Source organism: Sander vitreus, chromosome 20 (genome assembly GCF_031162955.1).
Source record: "Sander vitreus isolate 19-12246 chromosome 20, sanVit1, whole genome shotgun sequence".
NCBI lineage: Eukaryota > Metazoa > Chordata > Actinopteri > Perciformes > Percidae > Sander > Sander vitreus.
In genome coordinates, this window is record NC_135874.1 from 12719875 (window position 1) to 12738059 (window position 18185).

At 43.8% G+C, this 18185-nt stretch overlaps 1 protein-coding gene across 1 annotated transcript in view; it reads left to right on the forward strand.

The window, feature by feature from the left end:
• The first annotated feature begins 465 nt into the window (after positions 1–465).
• msrab (methionine sulfoxide reductase Ab) overlaps positions 466–18185 on the forward strand; it is a 39700-nt gene continuing 21980 nt past the window's right edge. The window contains exons 1-4 of the mRNA XM_078276856.1: positions 466–707; positions 6781–6849; positions 7011–7130; positions 11557–11661. Of these exons, the coding sequence (XP_078132982.1) occupies positions 572–707; positions 6781–6849; positions 7011–7130; positions 11557–11661 (430 nt within the window). The 5' untranslated portion in view covers positions 466–571. The remainder of the gene's footprint in view (positions 708–6780; positions 6850–7010; positions 7131–11556; positions 11662–18185) is intronic.

Sequence of the window (18185 nt, forward strand, 5' to 3'; positions counted from 1 at the left end):
AAACATTTGCTCAGTGTTGAGTGACAGCTATCATACACAGACAGATTATGTAGATTTGTTTTTTTTTAACATTTGTGTAACACATGCTGGGCCATTTTGTAGGCTATTAACAGTGGACTCTTGAAGCTGCTTTTCATCAGGCTTAACCCCACACACGCACTCCTTGATGTAAAATGAACCACAAAGGCAGATCTACTCATCCATACTCCAACCTGATCTACCCAAAGCACCTCCCACCGAATGAGAGCTGATTGGCGTGAGCTAATTTGCATGCGGAACGTCGTCGATATTTATTTAAATTGAATTTCGTTCCCTCACACGTAGGCTTTTGTGCCAAAGTCATATTAACCCCTTGATTAGTTAATATGCAGTGCACGACGTTGCCCACGCACGATGAATATTCATATTGGTGGCGTTTTCGCCGCCGTCTCTCCACCCCTCCCTCCCCCTCTCTGCTCTCCCGTCCCGGCCGTAAAACGCAACAGAGTGTCGCTATGCCTTTGAGGCATCCCGGAAGACTCTGCCATTTTCACAGTTGTTCTAAAAAAAAAAACGGTCTTATTATACATCCATGTCACAAACACAAACCGTTTGGCTCCTTCTAATTTCTGTGTCGCTCGCTGCCGCTGACTCAATGGCAGATAAGACCCAACTGCCAACCAGAGACCGCGCTCTGAAAGGAAGAGAGGAGAAAATGGTCGTGACAGGTAAATAACACGCGGTGACAAGTTGTATCCAAAATGATGAAGTTGTTAAGAGCTGACACCTGGTATACTGTTCAAGCGCTCGCAACTGCTATTTTTCAGTTGGTATTGATTTAAGACTAGCAGGTAAGGTATTTGAATAAAATAGAAGTATGATATACAGACATAGCCTACTACACACACAGACACACACACACACACACAAAGACAAAGCCTACTGTAGGCACATACTGTCGGCTACATACTTTCTGTGTGTGTATTATTGTATAAGTGTTCTGTATGGCTTCATGGCTTGAAGGCATCTACCCCTTCAGTTTTTTTTAACAGACTGAAGCAGGTTCTCTTGCAGTATCTTCCTCTATTTTGCTCCATCCATTTTTTTCTTCAGTTCTAACAAGATGGCCAGTCCCTTCTAAGGAAAAGCATCACCCCAGATTGATGTTGATGCCATAATTCTTCACTGTGGTGATGGTGTTTTTTGAGGCATGGGCAGTATTGTGTTTGCACCACACATAGTGCCAAAAACCTCTATCTTGGTCTCATCTGGCCACAAAACCTTCCTCCCATTCCACATCTCAGCTCGGTCACTCTCATGCTTCTTGCTTTGATGTGTTTTTTTCCTTGAGTTATTGCTTCTATCTAGCTGCACTAGTTTTATGCAAAGCAGTTGATATGGTGCATCTTCACTCTGTCACTGAACTCTGGAGCTCCTTCAAAGTGAGTGTTGGATTGTTGGTGGCTTTCCTCACAAGTCTCCTTCTTGCTCGGTTGCTGAGTTTTGAGGGACGTCCTTGTCTGCGTAGTGCCTGGTTGTTATGATGCAGCTTTACACACTTGGACATTATTTTCTAGCCATTTCCCAATTTGTGCATGTCTATTAGGCCTATTTTATTTCCAACTTTTTTTTTTAGAATGCTCAATGGTCTTCATTTTCACACCTACTAATACTTTTGCAAGCCACTGTATGTCTGTTATCACAAAATACTTTTAGAAAAAGTTGAATAAGCCAAAAAAGTATAATTGTTTTTTTAATTAACTTATTGATGTAGGTTTACAGTGCAGAATGTTGTACCATTTGTGAGGTCTTATGACTCTTTATAAAGAGAAGTCAGTCTAAGCAATACATAGTGGCTGACTGCGGGACATCCGCCAGCACATATTCGGGTTAATATATTCTTTTTACTACTGTTCATAAAGTCATCAGACATTATCAGACTTTGGATCAAGTACATTCTTGTGAGTCTTGGCAGAATGTTTTCACACAGTTTACTTTCCAGATGTGTAGTGATTTCTTCCTTTGAGTTATGGCCATGGGAACCTAATCTAGCATACGTAACCTTTTTAAACCATGCATGCCCAAGGTACATTTGTTGCTATACTTCTTAGCCTGTTTGGTATTTGTGATGTGGACAGTAATGAAATCTGAAGAGGTAGCAAAAGCCTGTTGGGATGTATGGTAGGATTGTGTTACATATAGTTTATGATTAAATCAAGGCTAAAACTAATCCGTATGGATCAACTTCTCAGCACTGTCAGAGACACATTTCTGCTCACAGGAAATATGATGTCTAGAGTGAAGATGTTATACCCATTTTCTTGATTTTAGTGCATGTGAACATGTCCACCTTCTTTTGCATCCTATTTATAATTGTATCCATTCTTCTGATGTAGTACCGAGTCATTTCTGCTTTTCATCTTTTCATTTAGCTCGTCATCTTTCTTTTTTGGGACAGAAGCGCTTGTAGGAGTATGTGACAAACGCAAAACATGGTGCGATTTGAACCTGGCCCCCTTCTTCACCTACTCAGACTGAGGCGTCCGAAAAGTGCATTGTGGGAGCTGGGTGTGAGTGCAAAGAAGGAAGCGGTGCCGCAGCGTCCAGGGGCCCATCTGGGCATTATGCGCATGAAGGCTCCGCCCCGTCGTAAGTTCCTGCTCCGTCTGTCGAGGCAGCTCGGAGACACCGCATGGCGGAAATCTGTTCCTCCCCTTTCCCCGGGGGGGGGGGGGCAGTTTAGGTGGGGACGGGGTTATTCTCGTGTGTGTGTGTGTGTGTGTGTGTGTGTACACACATTTGTCCTCTCTCTACAATGATCACTAATTTTGAAAGTTGCTTCTACCCCTCCAGCCTCTTTTAAAGAAGCTCTTTGTTCCTTGTCCAGACGTCCCGGTGTCCTGCGTTCCCTCGCTCGCTCCACTCTCTATAATGTACTCTGTGACCTTGGCGACAACGATCCAGTGGCAGATTGCTACATGGTAGGGGCACAGTAGCTATTATTTTGAGTCGGTGCAGAATAGACTGCCAATATTTCTTCCAAACAGGATGGGGGAGGTCAGCTGACCAAAATCAATCTCTGTTACATGCTTCACTATAACTCTTCAAAGCAGGTTCATGGCGAAGATATATTTCTGTCATTATTGCTCTGTTGTTTTCCCATCTCTGCTGTCTCCAGATGCCCTTGCTTTTTTGGCTTTTGCATTAAGCTCAGAGGGGAAGAGAAATGTGTAAGAAAGCATGCAAATGAAGTATACAAACAGTAGATAAATAAATGAGAGATTTGCTAATGGGCAACGCTGTGTCTTACTGATTAGGCTTGTTGCCTCAGTGCAAGGACGTCCTGTGTTCTGACCCAACCTGAAATCTGGAGCTTGTATTCCCCCCCATGTCTGTGTGGGTTTTTCTTTTAGGAGCTCCGATTTCCACACCACAGACAGTTAAGTGAATTGGAGAATGCGTTATCCTGCATCTTGCCCAATGCATGCTAGGATTGACTCCAGACCACTGTGCCACTGAAAAGTATAAGCGCTATAGAACATAAGATTTGCTTTGGTATGTCTGCAGAGGGAGAGTGTAAAGGTACATTTAGTTTTGAGTATGATTACTCTTTACTATGTAGTTAAAAAAACAAGATGCATTTATTAATTTGTGCTGACCAGGTGGATGTCATCCCCTTCTGTTCTTCATCAGTGTTTGAGTAAAGATAATTGTGCAGGCCCCTACAGGATGTTCCTCCATCTTGCTGGAAGAGGATAATGGAGCCAGTGCTATAGTAGGTACAGTAGTCTTCTCCATAGCAACTGTTTTCGTTGCTTCAAAGTTGTACTCTTCAGTGTTCCCTCCTTGAGCAGAGGCAGCTTTCAATGTACGTAAGACTCTCATTACCGAAGCGGGTTGATTGTTTTTAGGCCACAGCAGCAGCATTTTTTTTTACTTACCTCTTAGTGTTTTTAACGATCGACCACCTCCCACCAGCCTTGCCTCTTTCCTCCCCTCCTTTGCCCCACTCTTCTCGCCCCTACCCATCCTCCCATACAGCAGAGGGTAGTTGGCACCACTATAAAGCTTCAGCCTCCTCCGACGACTTGTGCCTGACTCTCTGCCAACCTGTGTGAAGCTAGGAAGAGGAATAGTGAGAGGGAGGGAAGAGGAAGAGAGAGAGGGAAAGGATTTTTGGAAGGAAATAAACAGAGCAGCCTGGAATTCGACCTTTCCTTCACCAATTTTGGCACCCAGGGATAGTACCTCTCCCAGGTCTCTGCATGAGGGGGCAACAGCGCTTGGACTTCAGTTTTACGGGTGAGAAATACAGGACCTCGGGTAGAATCGAAGGGTAACAAAGACTAAATACCATCCGAAACCATTCAAACTGGATGTTATTATCTGCTAAGCAACAGATTGTTGTGCCCTTGACTGATGGTAACCATGATACAAGCAGAGCGGCAGGGTCCGATGTTTTGGTTCTGGTCCAGCCGCCTACAACCACCATGCTAAAAGCAACAAAAGGTGACCAAAGTACTCCGCTTCACTCCCGCTGTACTGTATAGCCTGCACTGCGCTTTTCAGATATCCTCAAACAAAGCCGCACAAAAGAAATTACGCCCATATCTCATCCAAGTTGAGAAAAAAATCCTTTTCATAAATCCTTTGCCCATATTCAGCCTGTTTTTCTTCTTTTGTAAATTCAGTCAGTCACCCTCCCTGCTTGTTTTTTGTCGTCCTCTGTTCTTTATTTTGCTGGTGTAGTGAGGGTATTCAGCCAGTTCTTCCTCTGTGTTAGGTGGGGTAATTCTGGGAGAATGGGGTGTGGGCGCTGGGCTGGCAGGGGGGGAATGCTGGACTAGGCACAGTGAAATGAGCCAGCCTGGCACCACCTGGACCTCTGCCAATTGCTCCATGGGAGAAATACCCACAGCAGAGGTTGGTGTGCGAGTGATTGTGTGCGTGCAGGAGGGTGTGCACGTATTTGTAAGAGGAAAGTGAGGGATAATGGGAAGGTGGTGTGAGGAAGAGTATGTGAAGCGAGAGGGCAGGGGGCTCTGAGTTGGCTTCTCTGGACAGGGCTGTGTCGGCGTGTTCTTGGCTGTCTTAATTTTTACCTCCCTCTTTTTTTTTTATTTTTTTAAATTTGTTTGCTTGTTTGTTTTCTCTGTGTTCTCTCTTGGATGAAGTGCTTGGTCTTTTCATATAGCGCCCAAAGGCTTGGTGGTCTGAAAGCCAAAATAATCCTTCACTGCCTCTCTGTTACCCTTATCTGTTGCTTCTCACTGGCTATTTACTCCTTGTATTGTTTTGGCAGGCGATCTCTCCTCCCACTCCTCCTCCTCTATCGCACACTTGTCTCTCTCTCTCACTCTCACATTTTCTCTCTCTGTCATTTGGCAACTTCAGTACTTTTTATCTCTGTGACCAGAATATGCAAGAGCGTGAGAGTGAGCAGAGGATGGAGACTAAACAAATCCACAGAAGAAGGATGAAGATTTCCTCTGTCTGCCTACCACCTTAAGTCACCCCTGTGGACTGAGAATATTTAGCCAGTACACTGACACAGATATACTTTGATTGCAGCCGACTGCGCCCGTGAACATGACCTGGCAGTGCCAAACAACCTGCTGCTAAAATACAGAACAGTTGCACAACAGGAGGACAGGAAGGGACTGCCTGAAGGCAGCCCAGGCCTCTGTGACATTTTAGGGGTCTTTTATGCTTCTGCAATCTGTTACTGCACAGAAAAACCAAACAACTTTGTCTAATATCAAAAAGTGCCCTTAAGGTGGCTCAAAAAGACAGTTATCAGATCATGTGCTGTGGTGCTTTTTGTCTCCTTCAAAACACGTGCTAATCTTTAAGGTCCAGACACGGCACCATTTCTTTTCAATGCCTCTGTACAAGCTGGCTTTACAGTCTGAAATAAACTGCAGGTAACTGGTGTTTGGCCTGTTGTCACAGTTGGAGATCATCCCTATCTAGGAAATGAACTGTTATGGCTCTATCAGATTAGAGATTGATTGTATTCAGGTCAATGTCACACATCACATCTCTGAGCTGCCAGAGAGCAATCACACATTGAACTTAAAGCAAGTGTCCATTATTGGTATGTGCTTAAGCTCTTGGTGTAGCCTGTTTATCTGTAGACTAATATTAGTGGTTGCAGTACAAACCAGCCTTGATTAGTGGAGATTTGCACGCTAAGTCACCTTAGTCTTCTTATATCTAATCCTCCTCACACATATGAGGACTACACACACACACACACACACACTTCCTTTTTAGTGCTCTAATTCCATGTAGCACAGTTGGAAGTAAAGTGCCACCCCCTGCCACCTCTCAGCACTCCAGTTTGTTTTACTTATCGGGTATTTTTAACGTGGTGAAGATAAGGACAGCATTGGGTCTAGTGAGGTTATACAGGCGCGTGCCGCGGAAGTGTTGCCATTGATTCACTTTGTGGATACCCAATGGTGCCAAGCCCAGCACGTGATACACTCACATTCGAAGCAATGTAGTTGAGTAAAAGAGAAATCAGGAAATAACTGTGTATAGTGTTTAATTGTGGGTATTGAGGAGAGGACAGCAGGGATAGACTGGCGGGCAAAGCCGTGTAATCTCTTAAATGCCTTCCAGCACAGAAGCCTCCGGCTCTGATCTGCTGGCCTGGGTTAGCCTATAATGAAGTGCAGACCTATAAGGCCTAGTTGAGGCCGCTAATGGGCCTCCTTACACACATACTGTAATTTGTGCTGTTGAAACGCTGTGTTATGATTTGATTTCACATTTGCACACCGTTTCACTTTACAGACAAGCATGCAGTCAATGGGAATCCCATTGTTGAGCCTTTTCCAGAAGGCATGGAGACCATCATGTTTGGTGAGACCGCACAATCACACATTCTTGTAATCAGAATGAACCCAATATTGAATACTCTGTTACCAGTTGTTATGTGTGGTTATTGACACATTTTGATAAAATGAAGCACTAATACTGTGTGTGTGTGCGTGTGTGTGTTTGCATGCTGTCTTTATGTCCAGGTTTAGGCTGTTTCTGGGGAGCTGAGAGACTTTTCTGGCGGCTTCCAGGAGTCTTCTCCACACAGGTGGGCTACGCTGGCGGCTTTACACCCAACCCCACTTATCACGAGGTCTGCTCAGGTAATACACTTTACACCTATTGCGCATTTGTACATTTTCCCATATGCATTGCCTCAGCACTTTGATTTTGTTACCTGAGCGTGCTCTCTTCCTGGGAAAAGGTGAAGTGGGTTGGCAGGACATTTCTCTGTGAAATCAGTCGGGGTTCAAGAGACCAAGAAATGAAAAGGGAAAAGAAAAAGATACAGAATCGAAAAGGGTGTTGAAAGTACAGCGCACTCATCCTCTCGCCGCCTTCCCTTCATCTGCAGTCAACTACTCAGAATGCACTGCTCCAGATGGGCTGCACCCCCCATCCCCACCCCCCCATGACCTACTTGTAAGGATTGGGCTCTGTACTGTGCTGTACTGCGGCGTTTTTGCCAACAGAGGTTAGTCTGTATGAAGCGCCATTAACGGGCTTCTTTTCATGAGACTGTGATTTGGCGAACATGATGTTGGAGATACAAACTTGACTTCTGTGTATTCGCTATCAAAGCCCTTGAAAATGTTTGGCTACCTGTCTACGTACGGATTTGTTTCTTTCCGTTTTCCTCTTTTTGTGTGATTCAAATAGATTATGTAGGGAGTTGATATATAATTCAAATGAAGATGTCTAGCGCTCTGTTATTCTGTGTGCCTCTCTTGTGTTTTAGGAGTCGTGAGCTGTTAGTTTGGGGCTCCTTCATTTCCGAGGGCACATCATTAGAGGCAGGCATAGTGTCTAGGTGTAGGCGCAGCATGGGGGACATGGAGAGGAGGAAAAAGACACTTTGGGCTTGGCTGGCAGACTTTCTGAGCAGAGCCCTTCAAGGGATTGTACATTTTCTATCTTTCTGCCTCTCCAAGTCTCTCATTCTGTCAGCTTCCCAGCAACAGAATGGTCAGCTATGGGAGGAGGATGGAGATGGAGACAGATGACAGAAAAAGAGAGTGCTGCAGCAAGTCAGAAAACGGGTGAAATAAACTTTTGAGGGAAAAGAAAATTTGAGAAAAAAAAGTGTGAGAGAGAATGGTTGCCTGTCCATCGGCTGAGAGAGTGCAGGCGTCGCTCCAGTGGCCATGACGGAGCAGAACACTGCGACGGCATGAGACCAAGGAGCTGTCAACACAGCCAGAGCAGGACAGACAGCTGGATGGACAGACAGATGGACAGAAAGAAGGGGCTGATGGAACTGTCAGCAGAGCCAAGGAAGGATGGAAGGACAGGCAGATAGGTGGCTGGTCTGACAGACAGAAATGGGAGAGGTTGAGGTGTGTCAAATTTGTCTTGTGAGGACAGACCACGCAGACAGCTGAGAGATGGATAGAATGAGATGTTATTACCAATCAGCATATTTTATCTCGACTAATTCACAGTACAGTTTGCAGTGTGTTTACAATACAGAATCAAGAGTTGATGCTGGAACCTTTTTGTGCTTTAGCTCTACAGTGTTGCATGGGGTAAAATCCAACAATCTTCATACCTAAGTGATAAAATGGGTTGTTGAGGTTGTCAGCGTCTTCCAAAACAACCCTTACGATGGTTTAGACAACTGAAGTTACACACCAGGCCGATAATCGGCCGTTGGACAGTGGTCGGTGACTCGAGTCTGTTCGGTCTGTTCCGTGCCGTCGTCTGTCCGAGGGGCCGTCAGCCTTAATTTTGGCCGACCTGACGTGTTTAGTTGGAGACAGGGCAGTTGGGACTTACCCGGAAATGGCGAGCGGAGGGAGCGTGACTAAGTCTCTCAAAATCTGACAAATCTTTCAAACTGACCTTTGTCGATCTGAAACGAAGACAGATTCAGCAACTGCATGGCCTATTTCTCGCTTAAAATGTTTTCAGAAACAGATGGTTTTACAACACCATGCTACTTCTGTCTCTCTGACTTAGAGAAGACAGTGACTACTCTCACAACCACAAGAGGAGGCTTATAAGGAAAACTTAATTTTAAATGTTAGAACAAGCGGCCAGTGCAGTCGTTTTTTTGTTGAGGACATTCTCTTCATGTAGTCAAGTTTTGCTGTATCCAACAGCAGAGGACAATTAAACAAAAAAGGGCAACAGGATGTCACGGTGATTTGGGACGCCATTTTCACCGAGAAGGCTGTTCACCCTGCTGAAGTGTCCTTCAGCAAAACATTAAATCTCTAGCAGCTTTAGTGGCATCACTTCTCAGCCTTTTACCCCATTCAGATGGGACAAGTGTGGAAAATCATGGTGCATATTCATGTTGTTTTTCTAACAGGTCTTGACAGCTAGTTTTGCATCATTTTCCTTTTTTGTACTGCTTCTGTTTTCTACCATTATTGTTGGCTTTCCTGCACCATGACTGCTAGCCTACAACCCAACTCACTGCTGGCTGTAACCACAGAAAAATGCATATGGTGAGAGTTAGTGTATTGTGAAGGCTGTCCCAGCCAAGCGCAGTAGAAAATTGGTTGACCGCTCACCTGGGCCTTTGACTATAAACTGGCACATGCCCTTCATCTTGCCTCTTGCTTCCTACAGCTGATGTCCACCCTGCAGCCTCGTCTTTTGTTCACATTCAACACCTCCAGAGCACACATCCATGCATTCCCTTCATGGCTAAAGTCTCTGACTTCGACTCTGTGTTGCTCATTTGTGTTGACCTTAGTTTTAATACATTCCATTTGTTTTAAAATACGTGTGGAGTCCCCTCTTTGAGCCCGTTTGTGACATTACGTACATAGTAAAGAAGGCACACACATGCTGATAACATGTTCCTTATTATATGTTGGCATTTTATAATTAAAACAAGGTGAACGGCTCCAGCAAACACTGATTATTTGTTGTCAGAGACTTATGACAGACTGCTATTATCCAGTGAAAGCTGTGCCCGTTCTTAAATTTAGGTAATTGAAATTATGCTTTGGGCATGCCAAGTGTCATTTAGAGACAGAAAAGCTGGCCACAGACTGGATGCATGGCGTGTCCCTTTTTATTTCGGCTCCCATGTTAACAGGTTAGAGCTTGCAAACTGCCTACATGACACGCACGTCTCATGTGCGGCTCGAGCTGCGCCGAAAACGCGTGCCTTCTAGAAATAGAACCGGCGCCTATTTTTCACGCGACATGCAAGCGTGTTGGAAGCGTTTCCAGGCAAAATAGAATAGGAAAATATGTTTATATGTCATTTTGACACAAATACATATTAATAAATGACATTTTGATGTTTGAAAGTCTCTAGATTTCGACATAAATGCAGATATAAATGTAAAATAATAAAAAAAGTTTTAGCTATTTTCAAATGTCATACCTGTCAATACTATAGTCTATTTTGCTGTCAATACTGCCGACGTTGTCTTTGCTGTAATCAAATCAGTATATATTTATGTTTTAACATGAAGTATACTACTGCTTGAGTGCAGGGGAAATGGGGAAACAAGACATGTACAGACAAGGCTAGCAGCAGCAGCGCTGCGTCAGACACGTTTCTGGTGTGCAAAGACATAGTACAATCCACGCAGCTGACACGCAACAGAAACGCCAGGCTCATGCCACGCATCCAGTCTGTCGCCGGCCTAAGTGGGTATCAGGCCAGATGCATGAATTTGGCAGCCATTGTCTCCTGTTGTCTGCAGTGCACCTGATGTGTGTGTGTTTTTGCATGTGTCCTTGTACTGAGAGACGTTAATGGCTATTAATGATACAATACTAAGCTAAAACTTCTGTATTTACATTCAGCAAAGGTGTGTGCGCGTGTGCGTGCACCTGCATCTGAGACCTAAAGCCTCCACCAGTTTGAGAATGCCTCCAGGCAGCTTGTTGAAGCTTTGGGGTCCTGGCAGCTGCAGACAAGAGCAAGAGCTTTTGGCAACTTTCACCATAAGCCTTAAACTGTACTGTGCCTTCTCTCTCTCTCTCTATCTGCACCTCTCTTTATCACTCTCTTTCTCTACCATTGTGCCATAAGTGTGGATTTAACCTGACGAGACACGCGGACATCATGACTTGGGTCAATTGTTGTGTCCAACATTTTGCAGCATTTAGGGGGAAAGAGTAGAATGAGGAGGACAGGGGAGCAATGAGCGTAAATGTCATACAACTTGATTTTTAATAGGGTTGCACGATATGAGGAAAACTCATTACGATTATTTTGACTGATATTGCGATTGCAATATGTTTCACGATTATTTTTGTATCATTCTTATTTTCATTGAAAAATATTAAAATAAAATAAAAATGAGTGTGATGCGAGGATCTGTACAAAACAAAGATTTTGTCTTTACTCTGTAGGATTCAATTTGTCGGCTGGGACGTCTCTGCAGCACCACAATACTTAATTCAGAATGGTTTCACACATATTTTGCCTTTAACAAATATTGCGCCCCCCCCGTGCGATTTGGATATTGCACTAGTCCACATTGCAATTTCGATAAAAATTTTGATTAATTGTACAGCCCTAATTTTGAATAATGAAAGTTTGTGATTCTTCTTTAGGTCTGACCGGTCACACCGAGGTGGTGAGGGTGGTCTTCTCCCCGAAAGACGTCATCCTTGAGGAACTGTTCAAGCGCTTTTGGGAAAGCCACGATCCTACACAAGGTAGCAACATGCACACGTACACACAAACCCAAAAGTCGCCCACAAATAAGACCCGTCCCGAGGGTCACAGGGTGTATTAGAGCAGAAGGATGATGCCCAGACGTTGGATGGGGGAGGTCTCTTGGGTGCAAGTCAATGCCAGACAGTGTTAATGTGTCTGAGATCCAGCCATCCATGGCTGTGTTGGAACATGTGCATGGCATGTACTTAATCCAATGTAAAACCAGCCTTTTGTCATTTACTTCACATAAGGGCTTCTGACTGATGCAATGATTTTATATATATATATATATATATATATATATATATATATATATATATATATATATATATATATATATTTTTTTTTAATTGTGCATAGTGCGTTTTAATTAGTGGGTTTTAATCCATTGACAGCAATTCTAAACTTGTTAATAAAGGGAAACTGGTGAAGCTTTGCTGTGATGGTGTAACATTTACTCAAAATGATTCAACAGAGTTATTAGCAAATACGTTTTGGCTGAGGTTGGGTTCCATATTCCTTCTCTACACACTGTACAGCGTGCCGAATATGTTTATCTTCATAGGATCCTGGTCTCCTCACCTCACCTCTTTAATGACATTCGTCTCTCTTCAATCCCCCCTCCCTACCAGCAGCGACAAGAACCCCATCCCCCATAACCCATCTCTTCGAGTTTCTTGTTTTCTCTGCTCACTGAAGGAGGTGATGTAAGAACATTAGTGTGTGTGTGTGTGTGTGTGTGTGTGTGTGTGTGTGTGCGTGCGTGCGTACTGTGTGTGTGTGTGTGCGTGCGTACTGTGTGTGTGTACTCTGCTCACTCATTGAATGCACTGCAGGGAGGAGCATGACATGTTGGAGAAGAGAGAGATCAAAGATTCATAGGCCCAACCTTCAGCCTTAGGCTTGAACACTCACACACTCAGTGACGTTGCCCACATCAGTTCTGTCATCTCTTTTGCATCTGTCATGGTTGTTTTCTCATACACCGTGTGACCTAAATATACATTTGTGCACAAAAAGCTGACAGATCAGCTGTATGTTTTCATATGTTCTTCACATTCTTGACAAGATAAGGGGCAGGGGCGCAAATAACTATTAAGGTTCGTCCAAGAACCACATCATCCCTATCTGAGGAGATTCTCCTGTTCACTGTAGCCAAGGGCAGAGACACGTCTTACTACTGACCCAGGCAGAGTCGAGCCGACACGCCACGGGGCAAAGGCAGTGAGGCCAGAAGAGTAGTGATGCATTTCCCCTGACTCACTGCCTTGTCTCATCTCAACCAGGGACTGGGGTTGCAAATTAGCCAATTGGCTAGAAACCTTTTATGGAACACATCTACACATATTGTTATGGCTTTCACTATGATAATTATGTATGTAATAATGTGCGCTGCATTGTCCCTGACAAATAAACTAATAAAAAAAATATTTTTTTATTAATAGCATGCAGCTTATTGACTATGAGCTCTGCTAGTTTCTCTTTTTTTTTGTTACAGTTGAGACCAGGCGACAATTCTGAAAAAACACAAACTCAAATACACTTTCTTTTATAGGAGTGTTACTTCTTGTGCGTGACTTAAATGCGAATCCCTCCCGCTTCTCTCTTCTCCGATTCTGGGTTCACGTGTAGCAGAAATTCCTCTGATTTGACAAATGTGGCGTGGAGTGGTGGCAAGGGGCCCGCTGGCTGTGCCTTCACGCATGCTTAAGCTCCAATTTATTCTGTCCACCTTAGAGCCGGGCTTAAAAGAGAATGGAGAAATTAAAGAAGTTCGCTCTTTTCACTTTCAACTGCACATATTCACTAGAGATCATCCTATATTGAAACGAGCCCAGGAACATTATGAATTCTGTTTTCTCCTGACACGATCAACACAGAGCCCAGCCTGGTTTATATACACACACTATGTCTGAGTGCATGTGGAATTATCATGTTCACATGCATATTCAGTTGCATGCAATACTTTGTGTGTGTGTGTGCGTGCATGCGTGTGTGTGTGTGTGTGTGTGTAGATCTGTGCCTTTCTGCTTTGCCTCAGTTCAAAAGGGTTTAGTCCCGACAACGTGATGTCGGGCTGCGCCAGCTCCACCAATCATAGCCTGGATAGCAACATTAGCAGCCAATCAGAAACTCCCAGCAGCCTTTGCTGTATGCCCTCTTTCCATATTCAGCAACACTAGTCTCAATCTGTTGGCTTCCCTGGGATGTTGCATAAAGGAACCCCCCCCATTTAACTTGCTCTTATATTATAAGTTTCTTATGTCTGCAACTCTTCAGTAACATACCTTCACACTTGTGTGCATGGAAACACTCGAGCATGAATGAACTCTCAACAGTCAAAGTGACATCTGAATGTCAGAGGGCAATAGCAGCTCTGTTTTATCGTGGGGGGTTGAAAACATGATTTGATGTATTTAGAATGATCACTAGTGAGATGCAAATCTTGCTGTTCTTTCACACACTGCAGATCAATTGCGCACACATTTCCATACAGGACCATACTGTTGACTTCACATTATGCACAAGTGATCATTATGCCTACTCATAGACAGCTTTACTCCATTTGTGCGTACATGCGAACAGGCAACACACACACACACACACACACACACACACACACACACACACACACACACACACACACACTGTGCATGCCGAGGGTGCACACAGCTGCACCAATGGCATGTCAGTTGGTGTATTGGATACTTCCTTGTTATAGAACATGGGCCCCATTTCGTTCCCTGTATCCCTCGTACCCTCAGCTCCCAGTGGAGGATAGACACATCTTATCTGGCCACTTCTTTACCCTGTCAACTCATCCCTTTCTTTTACTCTACTGCTACTCCCATGGTTGCCCTACCACCCTTTTTTGCTCCTTAAGCTATTCAAACATAAGGTCACCACCCTTCCTCCTCTCCCTGTGATTTCTTATGCCTCTTTTCTCCTCCACCTTTCAGTTTTTTCCCCCCATCCATTTTCCACATTCTCTCCCAGTTTTCCAGTCTCCTCTCCCCCTCACCCATCTCACCTGCACCCCACCCCTGTCCTCTTTGCAGCAAGCAGAGCAGAGGGGCAAGCAAACGGCCTGGAGCCCGTCAGCACATCCGCAGAGCAGCGCAGTGAGTCGACCGCTCCCCAAGGCCATCCGCTCATCACACAAACAGACTCGCATCCACTCACTCCACTTTTTACTCTCTCCTCCCAGCTCCTCATGCCCCCCTTCCCCATTCTCCCATCTCTTCCTCTGTCCCCCCCCCCGCCACCCTTCTTCTTAACAACCAAGGCTTTTCCCCTCCTCTTTGTTTCCTCCTCATCTCTTTTCCTCTCCTTTCCTCCTCCTTGTTTCGTTCCCTCCATTCTCTCTATTTTTTGAGGCCATGCAGTATTTATGGTGTGGGCTGTTGATGCTGCGTCAGTGAACAGCGATAGACTCAAAAACACAAATGCACAGCTAAGATGGCCGAGGCGGCTGTCCTCATTTGATAACGTCTGCACGTACATGCACGCTCACCCTTGTAGGTAGACGGTGGAGTCACACGGCAGAAAAGAGATATATATTACAGGTCTTTTAAATAGGCAAGCCAAATTCAAAAATCAGTGATTTGAGCTTTTTAGGTTTTATTTTTTATTTTTTGTAAGCTGCATTGTGTAGTTGCTGCATAGGGTATATAGCCTGTCTTTAGTTACAAAAATAGCTTATCACACAGAGTATAAAATGGCTTATCACATATATACCAGCATGGATATGGTCAGGTCACAAAATAGACATAAATCAAGCTGTATTCCATCTGCCAAGTCACGCTAGTGGCAGTTACTTTCTGACAATTAAAATGAGCATGAATATTCCCTTATATAATATCTTCACCCCAGCTGCCTGCGACACACGCCAATTCCCTGTTGGGGTACCCCCATGTCCCCCTTGTGTCACCACATCCCTCAATTTAGGGATGCCCCAGCCATCTAAAGCCAAACCCCACAGGAGGTGGCCTTGACCCCTGACCTGTGACCTCTGCCACCCCCACACTTCTAACCCAACCCCTTCCCTGTCCACTGGTTGGCTGAGAATGGCGTTCTCATTAACACGTGTCAGTTATTACACCCTCACACACACTGACAGTCCTAATTTATGGAGATTGCGGCACGTGTGTGTGACTGTGCATGCTGTGGGGGTTGAGTTATGTGTTTCAGTTTGATTATGTTATACATTTTATAACTTAAGTATTTTTCTATAAGACTGTTTAGTTTTGTTAGACAAAATTCTCAGCATTTTTTGTGCACTTGTTCACCTTGCATGGAAAAAAATACTCTCACAGATAAGAACGTAATTGAAACAATATGGGAGAAATAAAATTGAAAAAGGAAAACGGTGGGGGTAGTGATGAGGAAGAAAGAGAGCAAAAAAGAAAGATGATTACAACTTCAAAAAACAAGAAAACATCAGATCCCACCCTGAGCTGTAATTGTTGATCAGAGACAGAGACCTCGACATCAGTGTTTTGCATAATAATGACTAACACCAAATAATACACACAAAAGAAATGCACCCAGAACCTAAATATTTGCAGCGTTAATTTCAGGCTGTCAAAATTGTCATTTGAGTGTTGGAAAGTTGAGTCGACATCACACAAAAATCATACAAACTGTAATTAAAATAAGATGTGCGACATTTGGAAAAATCCGTACTGTCTTACAAATGCATTGCCTACAGGGAAATGGATAATAGTCGGATTACATTTCAGTTTACTTAATTTAAAAAAATTTAAATGATAGATGGATAGAAATGTAACTGATCCCAAAGCTGTGTGTTAGTTGTGGGAGTGACAGAAGTTTATTATAGAAATGTTTGCCATATATTTGCGTAATTTGCTGAAACTGCTGACCTAAACACTATATCTTTTTTTGTCATGGCCAAACTTTAACTTAAAATATCACAGATTTAAATACAGGAAATTCAACTTGTGATCTCATCTGAACTGATTTGAGTATAACAGTAGAAAAAGCTCTACTTGTTAGATTTAAAAATAAACAGCGTAAGGGCCAGAGTCACAGTGCTCTGACAACATGCCCAGAACCATGAAGTGATCATGTTAGAGAGTACTGCTCCAGTAGTGAGAATAAAATGGAAGCTAAGAAGAGAAACAGATTTTTGAAACGCATGACGATAGTTACTGCAGTAATCTACATGATGTGCATGTGCACCATAAATATATATACACGCACGCACATACATGCACGGTACTATTGCCAAGGCACACACAGTTCTGCTGTTGGTCAAAGGTTGCCTCTGTAGGTTAGTGTTGCGATCTGACAGCCAGCAGCGCAGCGCTTTCTGTTTTGCTCTGTATGTTTGCATATGTCACATATTCACTCCCCTTAGTGTGTGTATATATATATTTAGTATATTGTGTGTGTGTGTGCAGGCGAGTGTACATGTGTGTCCACTGGGGATGCGCTCACCATCCCAACGCCGTACTCTGCCTCTCTTTCTCGCACGTCAGGAGCGGCTTACATAATAACAGGGCAAAAATAGCAGCTGAGAGGGGAGAGGAGGAGAGGGCTCTGCTGGCACTCACACAGTCGTAACGGGACCGCGGGGCACGGCACAACCCTGAGTACTATCTCTCTCTCACACACACACACACACACACACACACACACACACACACACAGAGGGATGTATTAAATAAAAATAATTAGTGTAATGCCCTATAACTCATTATACTTCTTTTTTTATTTTGTGGTGTACTTTTATGACAAAATAGTAGGAATAACGATTGTTGGTCAGACTCCATCAGTGTGAAAAACACCAAATAATCCTCACTGATGTTTCAGATTGGGCACAGGGCAGTGTCAGGGTTCTCTCTCTCTCTCAACCTGAAGTGGAAGAAGTATTACATTGTGTGACAGTGTAGGGAAATGCAGGTAGGTGGTAGGCATAAAAAGGTAAATTAAGAAGAAAAAACAAACCACATCAAATTGTTCATTAGTGTTCACTCTGCTGCAGTCTAATTGGTAAGCACGCCAAGTGCAATAATTTCGAATTCACTTCGAATGTTTTTCCTCCACGGTCAGAAGGATGCAAAAAAATCACAAATTATGCAAAAACATTTTGAACAATGGCGGACACTGACAATATAGCTTGACTGCTGAAATGTTTATTCTTTCATCTCCGTGATTAAATGGTTGGGGGTTTTTGCATCATTTACAATCTTTCTTTTTGTTTGACATCCATTTGAATGCTCTTGATATACAGAGAGGGAGCTGATAGAGACATATGGAAAGCTGGAACGGTACATAAAGAGGTCGAGAGGTGAGGCTAATCTCAGCTCTTACAGTGGTTAATGGATGAAGGATCGTCGTGTAAAAGGACGCTAAGGGAGAATAAGCTGGGGTCAGGCCACTGGTTCTATAGAGGGGCGTTGCACGCCTTGGTACAGTGCTCTCACTCTTATGCCTCTGTAATTTCTACCTCTTTTTCTTCAGCTTCACCTCCCTCCTTACCAGTTCTTCTCCAGCTTCC